The sequence below is a fragment of the Thamnophis sirtalis genome, unplaced genomic scaffold (genome assembly GCF_051295495.1).
Source record: "Thamnophis sirtalis isolate CommonGarterSnake01/CBP01778 unplaced genomic scaffold, rThaSir2_p1.2 scaffold_3, whole genome shotgun sequence".
In the NCBI taxonomy this organism is placed as follows: domain Eukaryota; kingdom Metazoa; phylum Chordata; class Lepidosauria; order Squamata; family Natricidae; genus Thamnophis; species Thamnophis sirtalis.
Genome location: NW_028261383.1, coordinates 20424085 through 20445715, shown reverse-complemented (window position 1 = coordinate 20445715; position 21631 = coordinate 20424085). Strand labels below are relative to the sequence as shown.

The 21631-nt window shown below is 43.6% G+C and overlaps 1 protein-coding gene across 1 annotated transcript; it reads left to right on the top strand.

The window, feature by feature from the left end:
* Positions 1 to 2731: 2731 nt before the first annotated feature.
* LOC148047431 (uncharacterized) lies at positions 2732 to 17754 on the top strand. The gene is made up of 11 exons (XM_087708055.1): positions 2732 to 2872; positions 3820 to 4397; positions 4658 to 4772; positions 4896 to 4978; positions 5633 to 5759; positions 6539 to 7416; positions 12322 to 12831; positions 13079 to 13193; positions 13320 to 13393; positions 14062 to 14188; positions 15583 to 17754. The coding sequence occupies exons 2-11, from the start codon at positions 3888 to 3890 to the stop codon at positions 16464 to 16466; spliced, it is 3423 nt and encodes a 1140-aa protein (XP_087564181.1). The 5' UTR covers positions 2732 to 2872; positions 3820 to 3887; the 3' UTR covers positions 16467 to 17754.
* The last annotated feature ends 3877 nt before the right edge of the window (positions 17755 to 21631 follow it).

Below are 21631 nucleotides of genomic sequence, written 5' to 3'. Positions count from 1 at the left end.
CCTAAACCTAACCCTAAACCTAACCCTTACCTTAAGTTGAATCGGCTTGCTTTCAAAGCGCTATTTAAAGCGCCCTTTCTCCGCGCTGGCTGTTGTCGCCCTGTTGATGACGTCAGCGACGCGGTTTAATCGGGCGCGGTTTTGACAGGTCACGAATTAGAACTGCAGAAAAAACAATTACTTCCAACTTGCCTTCCATTGAAGACCTGTACAATGCACGAGTCAAAAAGAGGGCTGTGAAAATACCTGCTGACCCCTCACATCATGGAAACAAACTGTTTCCACTGCTACCCTCAAAGCGACGCTGCAGTGCACTGTACACCAGAACAACTAGAGACAACATCAGTTTTTTCCACATGTCATCACTCTGCTAAACATAATTCCCTCAACACTGTCAAACTATTTACTAAGTCTGCACTACTATTCATCCTCTCATTTTTCCTATCACCCTCTCCTCCCACTGTATGACTGTAACTTTGCTGTTTTTATCCTTATGATTTATATTGATTCCTAATATGATTTGATTGCTGATTTGTACCCTATGACTATCATTAAATGTTGTACCTTATGATTCTTGAAAAATGTATCTTTTCTTTTATGTACCATGAGGGCATATGTACCAAAACAACTTCCTTGTGTGTCCAATCCCACTTAGCCAATAAAGAATTCTGTTCTGTTCTATTCTATTCTATTTGTTTTGTTCTATTCTATTCTGTTCTATTCTATTCTATAAACCTGAACACATTTATATTCTCGTGGCATGACAAAACCGCGCTCGTCAAAATCGCGGTGATAAAATCGCGGCGCTAAAGCCGCGACGTCATCACCGCGCGTCATCACCGCCGTGACAACAGCGCGACAACAGAAGGGCCCTTTAAAATGGCGCCGCGGCAGAAAGCCGACTTCAGTTAAGGTAAGCGTTAGGATTAGGTTTAGGGGTTAGGGTTAGCGTTAGGGTTAGGTTTAGGGTACTGAGTGCTTGGAAATGCGCGAATTTGCCCTCCGCGATTATGTCATCGCGGTAGGGTCGCATTTTTCCTTAGCGCTTAGAACGGCGCGAATTAGTCTTCGCGGATAAGGGCTTCACAGATTTGTGGTGGAACCTTATATTCTATGGAAGAAGGTTCAGATGAAGAACTCTGAAAAGGAGCCTCAAGTTTAGGAAATCCTATAAATACATATGCAAAGGTTTTTCTCCAGTAAAGGTGCCAAATTCTCTTTTCCTGTGGAATGACAAAGTCCCAGATTGATTTTTTTTTGGGGGGGGGGTATATATACCTGTAGCCTTAGATTAAATTAAAGAAGTACAGTCGGTGTCATAATTTAATAGGTGGTCAATGTATCCCAACGGAAAAGGGGAATTCAAAGTGTTGTGGCATCAGTAGTTGTCAAGCATCAACTGGGGAAAGGGACTTTTGAAAACTGCAGAGCCTGAAATAAAGTTAGGGCAATCGCTGCGGGAGTTGGCGGTAGAGATCTGCTACATTGGGATGTGATCGGTGGTGGGATTCAATTTTGTTTACTACGGGTTCTGTGGGCGTGGTATGGCTTGGTGGCCGTGGCTTCATGGGCATGGCAGAGGAAGGTTACTGCAAAATCCCCATTCCCTCCAGATCAGCTGACTCAGTTGCCAAGCGTCTGAATTTTGATCACAGGACCATGGAGATGGTGCAATGTCGATAAGTGTGAAAAATGGTCATAAATCATTTTTTTTCATTGCGATTTTGAGAGGTCACTGAATTATTGTCAAATCAAGGTCTATCTGTGCATGGCTGGCTTGATATTTGCTTTGTCAGGCAACCCTTTCCGATGACTGCTGACCTTGTTGTACCCTAGGAGTATTCTGAGTTTTAACTCCCAGAAGTTCAATTTCAATTTCAATTTAATAAAATTTGTATGCCGCCCACTCCCTTGGGACTCTGGGCGGCTTACAGGCAAGATAAAAAAAGCATTTAAAAATTTAAGATAAAAGATATAATTATTAAAATTACACACCATCCATTCTGTCTAAGTGGGGCTGGATATTGATCAACAGCCCCAGGGCTGCCGGAACAGCCAGGTCTTGGTGGCTTTACGGAAGGCCGGGAGAGTAGTAAGGGTCCGGATTTCCACGGTAGATCGTTCCACAGGGCCAGCGCAGCTACAGAGAAGGCCCTCCCCCGGGGAGCCGCCAGCCGGCATTGTCCGGTCAACAGCACCCGGAGGAGGCCCAACCTGTGCGATCTAATTGGTCGTTGGGAGGTAAGTGGCAGGAGGCGGTCTCTCAGGTAGCCAGGTCCTAAACCATTGTAAACATGATGGAAGAGGGAGGGTTTCCCACGCATAGCCTGCCTGAATCACCTTCAGCACAGGAGGAGGAGGTGGGAGGAGGGGATCCCCTGAGGTGCATCAACTAAGGGTTTTGCCAATTTCTCAGACTGATCTTCAAGAAAACGAACTTCAACAAAGATTTCCTCTATGTTTAGTTCCCAGATATTAAGAAGAGGAAGTTGTAAAAGTGTATAGAATCAGCCACCTATTTGGAAAGGCAAGACTTGTGGAGAGACGCTTTCCTTCCACTCCCATGCCCATCATCCTTGGCCCCCGTGGAACCTGCTCTGGTCTTCTGCGCCTTTGCAGGATCCCCTGGCGTAGCGCACAGAGTCCACCAGGGGTCTCCCTCGTCAGCGCTTGGAAGGGATGGACAGCCTCCTTCCAGAGGGAACTGAGCATGCGCCTGGCTCTCAAAAGTTTCCGGGAAAGGCTGGGATCGTGTCTGCTTTTTCTGCGGCGTCCGATGCTTCTTCCCTCCGCTGTGAACCTTCGGCTGAGCCCGGAGGCCGAGAGGCTGGAAGGAATTCTCTCACGGGTGGAGATGCAGGCGTGACTCGGAGTGAGTGGGGCTCTTTCCTCTGACGCTGGAGTGGAGCCTGGAGCATGCAAAGCTTCGTCAAGTTCCAAGTGGCGGAAAGGGGAGGGGGGTGGCGAGTTCGAGGTCCCATGTTCCCCTGCCATCCCGTGGAAGAAAGGGACACGCAGAGCAGCTCCGCACCTGCCGGATTTTCTCCCGGAAGGAAATCAGGGTCGCCAGAAAGAGGGGACCCATCGACCCTCCGTTTCCTCCGGCAACCCTCTGCATGCGGGGAGAGGGAGAGGTTGCCTTCCCAAAAGGCGCAGAATGTCTTGATTCCGGGAGAATTTCCTGCAGATTTCTCGGCCCTTTTCCAGAAGGGTTTTTCCTTCGTCTCCCCTTTTCTGGGCCCAGAGAAGCCACCGGCCAAAGTCCCTCCGGTTGCCTTTATATGCAAGGCTGCAGTTCCGTGTGTGAAGAGTTGAGTGCAAGGCGTGTAAGGACTGGAACTCGGTTTCCTCATTTCCCCACTTTCTCTTTGGTGTCTCTGCTGGGAGGCAAATAAAGAGAAACTAAATAGATAAAATAAAACCTGTTATAAGAAGGGCCATGCATTGGATGGTGGTTTGTTAATTCTGGCTTCTGGTATGTTTTTTTTTCTTTGACTAGAGACATAATTTGGATTGTGCAAAGGGTTGTAGGCAGAAATGATTTGATATAAATAATTAGGAAAAAGCAACCCGAAACATATTTTAAATACATTTATCCAATATTTTTATTCCTTGATAGAAGTTGAGGCAGAATAGTGTTAGCAGATTTTCCCCAAACATAAATAAGTATATCTAATAATATTCCCCCCCCCAAAAAAAAATCATTGCAGAAGTTGGTGGGTTCATTTCTGTTGTTTATTTTTTGTTTATTTGTGGAGGAGGATACTCAGTATTCAGATTTGTCCTCCCTGTTGATCATCCTTGTGTTTTCCATTTCAGTTCTGCAGGCCGGAGAGCTTTCCTGATTTCTCTGGAGACCAAAGTATCTTGTGAAGGAATTGGGCTGAATGGCGTTAGGGGCTTTCGCCAGACCTCTCGTGATTAGGAAGACCTGGGGAGATGCATGGGTCCATTTTGGTGCTGGATTAGAGGCCAGAGAGAAGATTGAGGGACAACACCCAGAAGATGGAGGAACTGGAAAAAGCCATCCAGCTGGTCAGCCTCGGAGCTGTGGGAAGAATGGGGGAAGTCCTGGGCAGAAGAGCCAAGAAGAGGAAGCCAGCAGTTCAGAGGTCCTATGTTGTGACTTCAACAAAGTGGAGTTCCAGAAGGGGAAGAGTCCCCGAGATATTTGCAGTCAGCTTCACCTTCTTTGCCATCAATGGCTGCAGCCAGAAAGACACACCAAGGCTCAGATGCTGGACCTGGTGCTCCTGGAGCAGTTCCTGGCCGTCCTTCCCCCAGAGATGGAGCAATGGGTGCGGGAGTGTGGAGCGGAGACCAGTTCCCAGGCGGTGGCCCTGGCTGAAGGCTTCTTGCTGACCCAGGAGTCTGAGAAGATGCAAAGAGATTTGCAGGTATGAGAATGTAATCTTGGAATCTCATAAAGAGAATCTTTATGAATTTGTCAATGTTTCTCTGGCAGAATTTTCTGGGATTTTGAGCTGCTAAGATCTCTTGTTCTAGTCTTCCTCCAGACAATGAATTTTGGCCAATTATTCTATTGTGGCTTTTCAGCTTGGACATTGGTGCCTGCTAGGCTGAGTGTTCAATATTGATTATTCATTTCTATTCCTCTACTCTTCCTTTCTTTCTTGTGCCACATCTTGTCTGCAAGTCCTTGCAAGCTATCACCGAGTATCCACAGGGGTGGAAAGATTCATCGAAATCCTCCCAGGAGCTGTTTTTTAGGGAGAGTTTCCAGGAAGGTCAAAGTCAGGACATCAAACCAGGTAACAGAAGGTCTGTCCATGGGATATGAAGTTTGGACATCCATCCATATGATTGTTTTGTTCGTCTTGAGTGGAATTAATCTCTCTTTTAACAGTCTGCTTCTATCATTTTCTGTCTCACAGGTAATCAAAAGCTGTCCTTAGTATTTTTAGAATCACCTTCTCTTTGTGATAGAGCTGAAAGAATGGCTGAACTTCTGCCTCAGGTAAGAGGAGAAATATTGGAAAGGTCTACGAAACTCGGCATGGTTTCATTTTACTCTTGTATATTTTTCAATGAGTAATATAGTTTTTTCCAAGCAAGACAAATTTTTAGATCAGATCATTGAAAATTCACACTTGGCATAACCTACTTGTCTTATCTGATAAGCTTTCTCCACCCTCCTTCTTCAGGCTCAGATTTCATTGATCAGATGTTGTTTTGACCTGAGATCTTCCTCCTGTCCCCCATGGTTATTCTCACTAACAATACAAGCTCTTCCAACACGTTCATGGAGGTGTGGAGTAGGGGAAAGGGTTGATCCCTCAGTGGATAAAGCAGTCTATTGGCAAAAATATCAGATGGATTTTCCCTGTATTTACTTCTGCCCACTATAGGACCAATTGGAGGCAGTGATAAGTAGTGGGTTTAATACCCAACTGTCAATCAACCAAGGAAACTATTTTAATTGGTTTCACCGAAAGGCATCACAATCCTCCCAATGTGTTGAAATGTGCTTCAGTTGTGCCATCAGCCAGTCTGAATTCTGCAGAGGATTCCCATTTTGTTCATAGGGTTTCTCTGTTTCAATTGGGGAAAGAAAACTGTCACATTATCCTTGGGATTATTTGTTACTTGGGAAACTTGTTTCCTTGTTCAGGATGTTGTGTCTTTTGAGGACGTGGCCGTGTATTTCTCAGAGGAGGAGTGGTCTCAGCTGGATCCTTCCCAAAAAGCTCTCCATGGAGAAGTCATGCTGGAGAATTCCAGGAATCTGGCTTACCTGGGTAAGATCCTCTGTCTTTGCTCAGAGACCTAGAGAAGGTCTGGCTGGGTGGAGGGCTTAGACATTTTTGATAAAAAAAGTTTTTTTAAATATCCTGCCTTGATTGGTTTTTGCAAATAAGTTAAGGCTTTGGACACAAACAATATTCCTTCCTCTTCCTGTTTTCCCCCAACAACAATGCTGTGATATGGGTTGGGCTGAGAGAGACCGGCCCAAAGTCACCCAGCCAGCATTCATGTTTGAGATGGAACTAGAACTCACACTCTCCTAGTTTCTAACCTGGTGCCTTAACCATTGGACCAAACTGACTGAAATGTGCCCACTTTTGTTCTGAGTTTGGCATCATTTGAACTTGAGGGTGGGAAGCTATTGCCTCCAGAAGTTTTATTGGCTTTCAAAGATTCTGCTCTGCAGACAGATGGAGATTTTTCATTGAAGTTGGCGGGGTTTGGTGGGTATGTTTCTGCCCCAGCATTATACAGTGTCCAAAGCCCTTTGGGAGTTTGTGGCCCCATGGAATTGTCCCAGGTCGTCCAGGGGTTCACACATACTGGCACTCAAATATTAGATCGGGCATTTTGTCTTAGTTTCATTTGGATTCTGATACATGAGAATTGGTGGGAGCCCACTTCAAAACCTGTCTTTGGAAACATTGTATTTGGCATCTTCATATTTGCAAGAAAACAGCCAAAATATATTGATGATTCCTTTGCTAAATTTCAGAAGAAAAGGTTTGATCATTTTCCCAGTTTGCTACATTTTACATTTTTCTCTTTCAAGGCTATAATGTGCAAGTGAATAAGAATTGTAAGGAACAATGTGAACCGGTCCATCCGACAGAGAAAAACACGAATTTTGCAGATGAGATGCAAACAAAGATTGATTTAACAAACCAATCACAGAGTGAAATTAAAAAAAGCTTTCCTTTGGCCAATTGTCTTCTTAACCATACAATCATTGATACGGTAGAAATACCATGTACCGGTCAATGCATGGATTACAGAAAGAGCTTTAATAAATCAGAGGATCTCATTTCCCACAAAAAAACACATTCAGAAGACAAACAATATACCTGCATGGAATGCGGAAAGACCTTCTGTTGTTATGACTCTCTTGCAGTCCATCAAAGGAATCACACAGGAGAACGACCTTATAAATGCATTGAGTGTGGAAATGCATTTAATTGGAGCTGTCGTCTTAATGCCCACAAAAGGATCCACACAGGAGAGAAGCCTTATCAATGCATGGAGTGTGGAAAGACCTTTCTTTGCAGCAGTCATCTGAAATCCCACAAGAGGATCCACACAGGAGAGAAGCCTTATACATGCATGGAGTGTGGAAAGGCCTTTCATTGTAGCAGTAATCTTAATTCCCACAAGAGAATTCACACTGAAGAGAAACCATATCAATGTCTTGAATGTGGAAAAAAATTTAGGTGGAAATTTGATCTCACCTCTCATAAAAGGATCCACACAGGAGAGAAACCATATAAATGTATGGAATGTGGAAAGAGTTTTAGGTGGAATGGTGTTCTCGCCTCCCATAAAAGGATCCACACAGGAGAGAAGCCATATAAATGTATAGCGTGTGGAAAGGGATTTAGGAGGAATTGTGATCTTACGGATCATCAAATGATCCATACAAGGGGAAAAAACCTATGAGTACGTGGAGTGTTGAAAAAGCTTTCGAAGAAGATACACTCTTACTTGCCATAGAAAGATTCACAAACAGGAGAAGCCATATCAATACAGCTGATGAAAATAACTGAATTCAGATTTACTGTGTGAGATGGTGACTAATGATAACCAATAGGACTGAGAAAGTATTTTTCAATCTAAACTATCGGTGTCACTGGTTCCTTCCCACATGTTCTGTGGAAAAATGTTCAGAGGAAGATCTCTGAAAGGAGCCCCAACTGTTGCTAGCTTTAGAAACACACATGCAAAAGTTTTTCTCTAGTGAAGGTGCCAAATTCTGTTTTCCTGTGGAATCAGAAAGTCTCAGACAAAAGCTAAAATTGATTTTTTTGGGGTACAAGTATTTGTAGTTTTAGATTAAATGAAAGAAGTACAGTCGGTGTCATTATTTAACAGGTGGTCAATGTATCCCAAAGGAAAAGGGGAATTCAAAGTGTTCTGGCATCAGTAGGTGTTGAGCATCAACTGAGGAAAGGGACTTTTGAAAACTGCAGAGCATGAAATAAAGTTAGGGCAATCGCTTCTGGAATTGATGATAGAGATCTGCCACATTGGGATGTGCTTCAATTCACTGAGTAATTACTACTATTTTGGGTTTGGGAATCTCACTCCAGCTTGAAATCATTTACTCAAGAGAGGGCTTAGCAATATGCTGTCAGATTTCTGAGGTAGCCAGAGAGGAATCAGGGCCAGACAGTCTTAACTCTTTTGTAAGGTTATTGTACTATTACTATTCCTACTCTGTTGTAAAACTCTATTAATAATTTTTTTCAAGTCTGAAAGTACAAACTCGCTGTTCCTTAAAGTTGCTTCTAACTGTGAGATGGACGGCATATGCATTGAATTAATAAATAAATAATAAATAACGGCCTCATAGATTGTTTTTAAGATTCCTTCCTTGCCAGTTATGCAGCTGCATACTCCTCCACCTTTTATTTGATATTTCCTTGAGTAGCATCTTTTCCCCCTTATCCCTCAAGGTGAGTCTCAGAAACTTTTGCAAGTTCCTAGTGCTGTGGAAATATCTATACCTTTAAATTTATTAGCTTTGTCCAAAGGCAGTAACTATCAAGGAAAGTTCTTTTAGAGGAAATGACTGATTAGCCAAGCATTCAAGAAGAAGCTAGATGAGTCATAAACAGATTTTAAAGGGCTACATGACATAGAGAATACATATGGGAGAATATTTGTATCTCAGGGTTGAGATGAGAGGTCCTTTGTTGTCTCTGAGCTTCGTTTTTGTTAGAATATTCATGATTGGGAGAGACATGGTAACAAGGTCAGTCAATGAATAGACATATCAACTAAGTCAGCCAATGGGAGCTTAAACAGATCTGAGTCTGTGCTGAAAATTGAAACTGAAACAAGACTGATCTCTCTCTGCTCTGAACTTTGAAATGAAACTAACTGTTCTTTCCTGCTTGTGTTCTGCTTGTAACTTTTACCATGTTGAAAGAATCTACTATTGGTATTGTACATTTATTCATCTGTTATGCATATAAAGAAGTGACTGAATTCAGCTGAATTAGTTATCTGTGTGTGTTTTCTGGATTTGATTTTTCTGCAACAAACTGACAGTTTTGCCCTGATAAGGTTTTTGAGTTCAGCTTAGAATCTAATGAATTCAATGAAGCTCTGAAGACGAGCCTACTGATAATCAGCTTTTATTTCTGCAGAAAGCAAAACTGGGTGACCTTTAATCTCCCACCTTAAGCAGAGGAGGTGGAGAGAGAAAAAGCAGGCGCGCGTGAAAAAACCTTTTCTCAAACTTCTTATAGTTCACACAGTTTGTGCACAGATCATCATAGTGTTAGAAAGATTATTTCATATCATGCAAACCTGATTTTCTCAGCGCTTTGAAAACAATGGACCTTAAAATGGAGGAAAAGAATACTTTTTCTGGCACATAGCCAGAAATGCTGTTAGGGAATGCTGTCTCACACTAGGTTGCTGAGAACACACATTTTAAGTTGTAAGCACACAGGCAGAATGTACATTTTGCATTTCACAAGAAGTTACTTTAGCTAGGCTAAGCATGGCAATTTGCCTAGAGGCCTTATCTTTGCAGTTCGCACATTAGATTACAATGGAGCTCCTCTCTGCAGCCATTAACAAAAGCGGAATTAAGTTATACTCTGTGTATGCTCTAATACTTTCACCATTTTCGAGCCATTCTCTCAGCCATTATTGGCCTATTTCCCAGCCCGTTCTTCAGCTCATTTTCAGCAATTTTGGACTCAGATTTCAGCTCGGTTTGGGTCCATTTTTGGTCCATTTTTGGCCTGCTTTGGGCCCGTTTTTCAAGACATTTTGGATCTATTTTTCAGCCATTTAGGGCCCATTGTTCAGCCAGTTTTGATCGTGTTTTTGACCAAAATTGAGCACAAAATTTCTGTTGATAGATGAGAAAGTTGTTAACTGAATTTTGGCCCATTTCACAATTTTTATTGCCTCAGCTGTTAAGTGAAATCACTGTAGTTGTTAAATTAGTAAAATGTTTTTTCAGAGAATCTGGCTTCTCCGTTGATTTTATTTATTAGAAGATCACAAAAGGTTATGACATGACCAGTGGTGGATTCAAAATTATTTACCAGTTCTGTGGGCGTGGCTTGGTGGAAGTGGCATGGCTGGTGGGTGTGGCTTAGTGGGCATGGCATGAGAAGGTTACTGCAAAATCCCCATTCTCTCCGGATCAGCTGACTCAGTTGCCAGGCGTCTGAATTTTGGTCACAGGACCATGGAGATGGTGCAGTGTCCGTAAGTGTGAAAAATGGTCATGAATCATTTTTTTCATTGTGATTTTGAATAGTCACTTTATTATTGTCAATCAAGGTCTATCTGTGCATAGCTGGCTTGATACTTGCTTTGTCAGGCAACGCTTTATGATGACTGCTGACCTTGTTGTACCCTAGGAGTATTCTGAGTTTCAACTCCCAGAATTGTGAACATGAGGGAAGAGGGAGGGTTTCCCACGCATAGCCTGCCTGAATCACCTTCAGCACAGGAGGAGGAGGTGGGAGGAGGGGAATCTCCTGAGTTGCATCAACTAAGGATTTTGCCAATTTCTCAGACTGACCTACAAGAAAAGGAGCTTCAAAAAGATTTCCTTTGTGTTTAGTTCCCAGATATTAAGAGGAAGTTGTAAAATTGTATAGAATCGGCCACCTATTTGGAAAGGCAAGACTTGTGGAGAGACGCTTTCCTTCCACTCCCATGCCCATCATCCTTGGCCCCCGTGGAACCTGCTCTGGTCTTCTGCTCCATTGCAGGATCCCCTGGCGTAGCGCACAGAGTCCACCAGGGGTCTCCCTAGTCAGCGCTTGGAAAGGATGGGCAATCCCCTTCCGGAGGGAACTGAGCATGCGCTCAGCTTTAACGAACTCAAAAGTTTCCGGGAAAGGCTGGGATCGCGTCTGCTTTTTCTGCGGCGTCCGTTGCTTCTTCCCTTCGCTGTGAACCTTCGGCTGAGCCCGGAGTCCGAGAGGCAGGAAGGAATTCTCTCACGGGTGGAGATGCAGGCGTGACTCGGAGTGAGTGGGGCTCTTTCCTCTGACGCTGGAGGGGAGCCTGGAGCATGCAAAGCTTCATCAAGTTCAAGTGGCGGAAAGGGGAGGGGGTGGAGAGTTCGAGGTCCCATGTTCCCCTGCCACCCCGAGGAAGAAAGGGACACGCAGGGCAGCTCCGCACCCGCCGGGTTTTCTCCAGGAAGGAAATCAGGGTCGCCATAAAGAGGGGACCCATCGACCCTCCGTTTCCTCCGGCAACCCTCTGCATGCGGGGAGAGCGAGAGGTTGCCTTCCCAAAAGGCGCAGAATGTCTTGATTCCTGGAGAATTTCCTGCAGATTTCTCGGCCCTTTTCCAGAAGGGTTTTTTCTTCGTCTCCCCTTTCCTGGGCCCAGAGAAGCTACCTTCCAAAGTTGCCTTTGTATGCAAGGCTGCAGTTCTGTGCGTGAAGAGTAGAGTGCAAGGTGTGTAAGGACTGGAAGTCGGATTCCTCCTTTTCCACCTTTCCTTTTCTTTGGTGTCTCTGCCAGGAGGCAAACAAAGAATCTGTTACAAGAAGGGCCATGCATTGGACGGTGGCTTGTTAGTTCTGGCTTCTGGAGTTCACCCAGGGGTTTGGGCCAGGAGGTTCATGGGGTTCTGTTGCCCAGAGTCTTACTAGAAATTCAAATGTTGGTTGAGCTCCTTGCTAAATCGATTTAGATAGGCACTCATGTGAATTTTTGTGTGTGTGACTGGAGACATAAGTTGGATTGTGCAAAGGATTGTAGGCAGCAACAGAAATGTTTTGACATAAATAATAGCAATAGCAGTAGACTTATATACCGCTTCATAGGGCTTTCAGCCCTCTCTAAGCGGTTTACAGAGAGTCAGCATATTGCCCCCAACAATCTGGGTCCTCATTTTACCCACCTCGGAAGGATGGAAGGCTGAGTCAACCCTGAGCCGGTGAGATTTGAACCGCTGAACTGCTGATCTAGCAGTAGCCTGCAGTGCTGCATTTAACCACTGCGCCACCTCGGCTCTGTAAATAATAAATAATTAGGAAATAGCAATCCAAAACATATTTTTTATTCAATAGTTTGATTCCTTGATAGACGTTGAGGCAGAAGAGTGCTAGCAAACTTTCCCCAAACATATATATCTAATGACTCCCCACCCCCTGAAGAAAACCTTTGCAGAAATCGTTTGGGTTCATAAGAATTTCTTTTGTTGCTTTATTTATTTGTGGAGCAGGATGCTCAGTATTCAGATTTGCCCCCCTGTTGAACAGCCTTGTGTTTTCCATTCCAGTTCTGCAGGCTGGAGATCTTTCCTGATTCCTCTGGAGACCAAAGTGTCTTGTGAAGGAATTGGGCTGAATGGCGTTGGGAGCTTTGGCCAGACCTCTCGTGATTAGGAAGACCTGGGGAGATGCATGGGTCCATTTTGGTGCTGGATTAGAGGCCAGAGAGAAGATTGAGGGACAACGCCCAGAAGATGGAGGAACTGGAAAATGCCATCCAGCTGGTCAGCCTTGGAGCTGTGGGAAGAATGGGGCAAGTCCTGGGCAGAAGAGCCAAGAAGAGGAAGCCAACATTTCAGAGATCCAATGTTGTGACTTTAACAAAGTGCAGTTCCAGGAGGGGAAGAGTCCCCGAGATATTTGCAGTCACCTTCATCACCTTTGCCATCAGTGGCTGCAGCCAGAAAAACACACCAAGGCTCAGTTGTTGGACCTGGTGCTCCTTGAGCAGTTTCTGGCTGTCCTTCCCCCAGACATGGAGCAATGGGTGCGGGAGTGTGGAGCGGAGACCAGTTCCCAGGCGGTGGCCCTGGCTGAAGGCTTCTTGCTGACCCAGGAGTCTGAGAAGATGCAAGAAGAGTTGGAGGTATGAGAATGAAATCTTGGCAGTTCTAAAGAGAATCTTTCTGAATTTGTCAATGTTTTTCTGACAGACTTTTCTGGGATTTTGAGCTGCTAAGATCTCTTGTTCTGAATTTGGACCAATTTTTCTATTCTTGCTTTGAGCTTAACTGATGGACATTGGTGTCTGCTAGGCTGAATGTTCAATATTGATAATTCATTTCTATCTCTCTACTCTTCCTTTCTTTCTCGTGCCACATCTTGTCCGCAAGTCCTTGCAAGCTATCACCGAGTATCCCCAGGAGTGGAAAGATTCATCAAAATCCACTCAGAAGCTGCTATTCAGTGAGAGCTTCCAGGAAGATCAAAGTCAGGACACCTCTCCAGGTAACAGAAGGTCTTTCCATGGGATATGAAGTTTGGACATCCAGCCATATGATTGTTTTGTTCGTCTTGAGTGGAATCTCTTGCTCTTTTTTTAACAGTCTGCTTCTACCATTTTCTGTTTCACAGGTAATAGAAAGCTGTCCTTAGTATTTTTAGAACCACCTTCTCTTTCTGAAAGAATGGCTGAATTTCTGCCTCAGGTAAGAGGAGAAATATTGGAAAGGTCTACGAAACTCGGCATGGTTTCATTTTACTCTGTATATTTTTCAATGAGTAATATAGTTTTTTCCAAGCAAGACAAATTTTAGATCAGATCATTGAAAATTCACACTTGGCATAACTTACGTGTCTTATCTGATGAGCTTTCTCCACCCTCCTTCTTCAGGCTCAGATTTCATTGATCAGATGTTGTTTTGACCTGAGATCTTCCTCCTGTCCCCCATGGTCATTCTCACTAACAATACAAGCTCTTCAAACACTTCCCTGAAGGTGTGGAGTAGGGGAAAGGGTTGATCCCTCAGTGGATAAAGCAGCCTTTTGGCAAAAATATCATATGGATTTCCCCTGTGTTTCCTACTGCTCACTCTAGGATAAATTGGAGGCAGTGATAAGTAGTGGGTTTAATACCCAACTGTCAATCAACCAAGGAAACTATTTTAACTGGTTTCACTGAAAGACATCACAATCCTCCCAGTGTGATGAAATGTGCTTCAATTGTGCCATCAGCCAAAGTGGTGTGATCCCATTCTGAATTCTGCAGAGGATTCCCATTTTGTTCATAGGGTTTCTCTGCTTCAATTGGGGAAAGAAAACTGTCACATTATTCTTGGGATTATTTGTTACTTGGGAAACTTGTTTCCTTGTTCAGGATGTTGTGTCTTTTGAGGAAGTGGCTGTGTATTTCTCAGAGGAGGAGTGGTCTCACCTGGATCCTGACCAAAAAGCTCTCCATGGGGAAGTCATGCTGGAGAATTCCAGGAATCTGGCTTACCTGGGTAAGAACCTCTGTCTTTGCTCAGGGACCTAGAGAAGACATGGGTGGGTGGAGGGCTTAGAAATTTTTTGATAAAAAGGTCACTTTTTATTTATACCCTGCCTTTTTTTGCAAGTAAGTTAAGGCAGTGGACACAACCAGTACTCCTTCCTCTTCCTATTTCTCCCCAATAACAACACTCTGATATGGGTTGGGCTGAGAGAGCCTTGCCCAAAGTCATCCAGCCAGCATTCATGCTTAACATAGAACTAGACAGGTAGTCCTCAAGTTTTGACCATAATTGAGCCCAAATTTAATCTTTCTAAACAATAAATTTGTTAAGTGAGTTTTGCCCTATTTTATGACTTTTCCTGCCACCATTGTTAAGTGAATCAATGCAGTTAAGTTAGTATCATGGTTGTTAAGTGAATCTGGCCTCTCCATTGACTTTGTTTTTCAGGTGGTCGCAAAAGGGGATCAAACGACCCCTGGACACTGTAACAGTCATAAATATGTGCCAGTTGTCAAGCATCTGAAAGTAAATCACATGTCCATGGGGGATGCTGCAATGGTCATAAGTGTGAAAAATGGTCTTAAGTCACTTTTTCCAGTCCCATTGTAACTTTGTATGGTCACTAAATGAACTACTATAAGTTGGAGACTGTACTTACAGTCTCCCAGTTTCTAGCCTGGTGCTTTAACCATTGGACCAAACTGACTGAGATGTGCCCATTTGTGTTCTGAGTTTGGCATCATTCTAAGTTGAGGATGGGAAAGCTATTATCAGCCAGAAGTTTTATTGACTTTCAAAGATTCTGCTCTGCAGACAGATGGAGATCTTTCACTGAAGTTGGTGGGTATGTTTCTGTATAGAGCCGAGGTGGCGCAGTGGTTAGAGTGCAGTACTGCAGCCATTTCAGCTGGCTGCAGTTCGGCGGTTCAAATCTCACCGGCTCAAGGTTGACTCAGCCTTCCATCCTTCCGAGGTGGGTAAAATGAGGACCCAGACTGTGGGGGCAATATGCTGACTCTGTAAACCGCTTAGAGAGGGCGGAAAACCCTATGAAGCGGTATATAAGTCTAACTGCTATTGCTATTGCCATGCAGTGTCCAAAGCCCTTTGGGAGTTTGTGGCCACATGGAATTGTCCCAGGTCGTCCAGCGGTTCACACACACTGGCACTCAAAGATTAGATCAGGCATTTTGTCTTAGTTTTGTTGGGCTGTCACTCAATTCTGATGCATGAGAATTGGTGGGAGCCCACTTCAAAACCTGTCTTTGGAAACATTGTAGATTGGAATCTTCATATTTGCAAGAAAACAACCAAAATACATTGATTATTCTTTTGCTAAATTTCAGAAGAAAAGGTTTGATCATTTTCCCAGTTTGCTACATTTTACATTTTTGTCTTTCAAGGCTATAATGTGCAAGTGAATAAGAATTGTAAGGAACAGTGTCAACCGGTCCATCCGACAGAGAAAAACAGGAATTTTGCAGATGAGATGCAAACAAAGATTGATTTAACAAACCGATCACAGAGTGAAATCAAAAAAAGCTTTCCTTTGGCTAATCAGCTTCTTAGACATGCAATCATTGACACAGGAGAAATGCCATATAAGTCCATGCATTGTCAAAAAAACTTTAATAAATCGGAGGATCTCGTTTTTCATAAAAAAACACATTCAGAAGGCAAACAATATACCTGCATGGCATGTGGAAAGACCGTCTGTTGTTATGACTCTCTTACAATTCATCAAAGGAATCACACAGGAGAAAGACCTTATAAATGCATGGAGTGTGGAAAGGCCTTTAACTGTAGCAGTTATCTTAATTCTCAGAACTTAATCCACCCAGGAGAAAAACCGTATCAATGCATGGAGTGTGGAAAGACTTTTACTAGTAACAGTCATCTTAATTCCCACATGAGGATCCACACAGGAGAGAAACCATATCAATGCCTTGAATGTGGAAAGAGTTTTAGGTGGAATTGTGCTCTCACCTCCCATAAAAGGATCCACACAGGAGAGAAGCCATATGAATGTATGGAATGTGGAAAGGGCTTTAGGAAGAATTGGGATCTTACTTCCCATAAAAGGATCCACACAGGAGAGAAGCCATATAAATGTATGGAATGTGGAAAAAGCTTTAAGCAGAATGGTAGTCTGGCTTCCCATAAAAGGATCCATACAGGAGAGAAGCCATATCAATGCATGGAGTGTGGAAAGAGCTTCCCAAGAAGATATACTCTTACTCTCCATAGAAAGATCCACGAACAGGAGAAGCCATATCAGTACAGCTGATGAAAATAACTGAATTTAGATGTCAGGGTTCCAAATACAATCCAAAAGTAAATCAGAGTTCGAGGCAAAGCATTCCTCAAAACTCAAATTTATTAAGAGAGCCATGCTGGCACATCTGGGAAAACGTGAATCTGAATGCCTCCAGTTTTCCCCACCCAATTGAAAGTTCAAGATCTTGCCCCTATACTCACAAATCCATCACTTGGTCCAATCTTTTACTGCCAGGCTGGCAGCTTCCACCCATCCAGTTCCGGCCACGTGCAAAGACAAAGGACAACTTTGAGTTTCTAAGAAGAATGTTATTATGGCTTCATATCAACCAACTCCATATAATAGCCGAGGAGCCGAGGTGGTGCAGTGGTTAGAGTGCTGTACTGCAGGCTACTTCAGCTGACTGCTAGTTCCGCAGTTCAGCTGTTCAAATCTCATCGGCTCAGGGTTGACTCAGCCTTCCATCCTTCCGAGGTGGGTAAAATGAGGACCCGGATTGTTGTTGGGGGCAATATGCTGACTCTGTAAACCGCTTAGAGAGGCCTATGAAGCGGTATATAAGTCTAACTGCTATTGCTATTGCTAATACCCACTCCCATTTTCCCACAGTAGAAAATGAATAGTAGAAAGTGTGGCTGTCTGACTAGCCAAGCATTCAAGAAGAACCTAGATGAGTCATAAACAGATTTTATAGGACTACATGAAATACAGAATACATATGATAGTATTTGTAGAACAGGGTTGAGATGAGGGGTCCTTTGTGGTCTCTGAGTTTAGATGTTTTTCAGGCATTTCGTTAGCCAAACTAGGTGACATAACCTATATAGATACTGTAGGTTCCATATCTATCTGAACAGCAAGTTGTCTGGGCACAGTTTTAAGTGAAGATACAACAACAACAACAATAATAAACATCAATATTAATCACAAAGTAGTAATACAATTAGTTTATCCATCTTGAAAAAATTTCAATAAATTTTTTTAATTATCTTTTTAATCTTTTTAGTTTCTAACCTCTGTTTCTGTCAGTTAGCTATTTGTAAAACAAATCCCATTTTAAAAAGTATTCCAAATATATTTGGTAATCTTGCTGGTGGAAGATGCCACCTATAAAGCATTGTGTTTAGATTTTCCTTATATGCCATTGACATTGTTAATTTATGGTTTCTATCCCACAGTTTCTGCCATTTATCTAGTTCAATTGGATAACCAAAATTTCTAGCCCATCTTATCATTGTTTCTTTCACTTGCTCTTCTTCCATTTTAATATTTTTGTATTAAATATTTACTTTCTTGCCTCTTTCTGATATCTTGATTGTATTTACACATGTGCCAGCATGCTTTTTAACTTTTGCCCTTCTTGGGTGGGCAGGTTTTCATCCCAGATTTTGTTTTTGGTGAGAGAAAAGGAGCTACACTACAAAAACCAAGGAATAGCCGTAGCACAGATATGAATCTTCCGACTGACGGAGGTTGACACCAAGCTCTGTGCCAAATCTCTGTGGTACAAGATATTAGTGCATGTGGCTGTTAACTAGAAGGATGGGGGTTTGAACCCATCCAGGGATGGTCTGATATAAAGTGATGGATTGTTATTGTTATTGTATGGAGCTTTTCAACTGAGGGCTTCATTTCCCGCATGGTCAATCCTTTTTCTTGCTAGAATTTAAATATTAATTTTGCCCTCTGGAGTGTAAGATGGGGAGATGAATACCCATCACCCTTCTTGAGGATTTTATTGGCCACAGACCAGCACTGGAATGGTGTTTTTCTTAGGGACTGTTAATCTAATCAGGAGTAGCCCACACGGGGAGCTATCCAGGGTGCTGAATCATGTCTTCTACCACATGCAAGTATTGTTTACAGTGCTATTACTATGCAATCCAATGCTAATTTTCTTGAGGTTCCATGCTAGACCTCAGTACCATTAATGACACTACTACTCTTCCATAGTGTCTTCTAATTGTCCTGTAAAGGGTGGTTTAATTGTTTTTAAAGATTAATTGGGATTTGGGGGGAAAATAATCAGGATGCTGCCAGGGGGCAAAGCTTCCAGTTTGCATGATGGCCAGAAGTGTTAACCCCTTGCGCCATGGAGTCTTTTCCTTCTGAAGCTCTTTCTCTGAGCATTACCTACTAGTCTTCTTTGGAATAAGCAGTTTGCTGCCTTTTGTGGGTCCCAAGATGGGATCTATTCACATGGAGCTGTACCTCCCACTGGGAATTCTCTGGGTGAATCAATTTCCTACTCCTAGGGAGTGAACGTATTTGTCATGGCTGATGCCATAGTGTCAGTCATCTTCTGGAGGTCCCACTGTCTGACTTATTTATAAAAATTATTGGACTCCCAACTTATCACATGATAACTCTGGGGAGCTTGCAATCGTAAAAGTAAATAAAATAATATATATATATATACTTATGGAGAGGGTGGGGTCAGGATATGGCAGAGTTGGGATCAATTAACCACTTCCACTGTGATGCTCCCCCATTGGGGCTCCAATTCAATTGGCTGAGCCAAATCTTTAGGCCCTTGTGAAAGGTCAGGAGGGTTGGGGCTGATGTCACATGTGGGGAGGGAGATGTTCCAGAGGGCAGGAACAACATCAGAGAAGGACCCCACTAGCCAGAATAATGGGGTTGATGGGTTCTGCCTCATGCCTCTTGCCAGCTTGTGTGGGACAGGCTTTGACTTCCCCCCTCAAGACCACAAATGTAACCCAATCAGTCATGAAAAAAGAACTGGGATCTACCACACTGTGACAAATTTACAACAGATAGATGTTGTAGGGATTTTAATGCAGCTGTCAATAAGATTATAACTGTTGGAAGGTTTTAAGAAAAATCTGAAAGATGGCCAACCCAATCCTCTGAACCCAGAACCTTCCCAATTGATTAGCTGTTCAGGAGGATGTAGATATGTCATGTAAATGTGAGGATGTGACCAGGGACTGATCCTGTTCTGGGCTATCGTGCTTATCCAACTCTCCTTTCTGATATCTTATGTTCCGCTGTTGGTGGCTACTATTATAGATCATTTATATATCCTAGCAGAGTTTAACACTACTGAGTTACATAACACACTATACTTTGCCCACCCCCCCTCTCCAAAATCTTGCAGTGGGAACATTGAATCAAAGAAAATCTCTCAAAAGCCAGGATTGAACCAAACGTCTGAGGGTAAGTGAAGTTGTGCTCCTGGTTCTTCACTCTACCTGCTCAGCTATGGAAGGAGACAAAGCATAAGGAATAACAACATCTCATTAACTCTTGTGATGCTGCAATCACCAGACTGAGATGGCTGGGAAGTGGTATGGCCATACTTGTCATTTCTATGGTGTAGTGGTTACCACATTTGCCTCACACACAAAAGGTTCGAAATCACTCCTTGCGGAAAGAAAAGGCAGGAACAAACTGCATTACTAAGACAAGCAAGAACCTGGTTTTATTTTCTATTTTATTGGTGAGGGAATGAATGAGGGGAGGCTGATTTCAAGCCACCAGTCAAGGAAGTCTAGTCATCCCAAGTGAGCAGACAGTGAAAAATTAAACCCTGTCTGAGTTTCAACTCCCAGAATTGTGAGCATGAGGAAAGGGAGGATTTCCCACTCACAGCCTGCCTGAATCACCTTAAGCACAGGAGGAGAAGGTGAGAGGGGGAGATCTCCTGAGGTGCATCAACTAAGGATTTTGCCAATTTCTGAGGTTGATCTTGAGAAAAATGAGCTTCAACAAAGATTTCCACAATGCCCACAAATCACACATAATTCCAAGACATTAAGAAGAGGAAGTTGTAAAAGTGTATAGAATCAGCCACCTATTTGGAAAGGCAAGACTTGTGGAGAGACGCTTTCCTTCCACTCTCATGATCATCATCCTTGGCCCCCGTGGAACCTGCTCTGGTCTTCTGCACCTTTGCAGGATCCCCTGGCATAGCGCACAGAGTCCACCAGGGGTCTCCCTCGTTAGCGCTTGGAAGGGATGGGCAGTCCCCTTTCAGAGGGAACTGAGCATGCGCGTGGCTCTCAAAAGTTCCCGGAAATGGCTGGGATCGTGTCTGCTTTTTCTGCGGCGTCCGATTCTTCTTCCCTCCGCTGTGAACCTTCGGCTGAGCCCGGAGGCCGAGAGGCTGGAAGGAATTCTCTCACGGGTGGAGATCCAGGCGTGACTCGGAGTGAGTGGGGCTCTTTCCTCTGACGCTGGAGGGGAGCCTGGAGCATGCAAAGCTTCGTTAAGTTCCAAGTGGCGGAAAGGGGGGGGTGGAGTGGAGAGTTCGAGGTCCCATGTTCCCCTGCCACCCCGTGGAAGAAAGAGACCCGCAGGGCAGGTCCACACCTGCCGGGTTTTCTCCAGGAAGAAAATCAGAGTCGCCAGAAAGAGGGGACCCATCGAGCCCCCTCCGGCAACCCTCTGCATTCGGGGAGAGGGAGAGGTTGCCTTCCCAAAAGGCGCAGAATGTCTTGATTCCTGGAGAATTTCCTGCAGATTTCTCGGCCCTTTTCCAGAAAGGTTTTTCCCTTGTCTCCCCTTTTCCTGGGCCCAGAGAAGCAACCGGCCAAAGTCCCTCCGGTTGCCTTTATATGCAAGGCTGCAATTCCGTGTGTAAAGAGTTGAGTGCAAGGCGTGTAAGGACTGGAACTCGATTTCCTCCTTTTCCACCTTTCCCCACCTTCTCTTTGCTGTCTCTGCCGGCTGGCAAAGAACCTGTTACAAGAAGGGCCATGCATTGGATGGTGGCTTCTTAATTCTGGCTTCTGGCATGATTTTTTTTTTGTGTCACTGGAGACATAACTTTGGATTGTGCAAAGGATTGTAGGCAGCAACAGAAATGATTTGATATAAATAATTAGAAAATTTAATTGTAATTATCCAATATTTTGATTCCTTGATAGAAGTTGAGACATAAGCATGCTAGCAAACTTTCCTCAAACATAATTGAGTATATCTAATAATATCCCCCCAGCAAAGAAAACCTTTGCAGAAATTGGTAGGTTAATAAGAATTTCTTTTGTTTGTTGCTTTATTTATTCGTGGAGGAGGATGCTCAGTATTCAGATTTGCTCCCCTATTGATCATCCTTGTGTTTTCCATTTCATTTCTGTAGGCCGGAGATCTTTCCTGTTTCCTCTAGAGACCAAAGTATCTTGTGAAGGAATTGGACTGCTTTGGAGCTT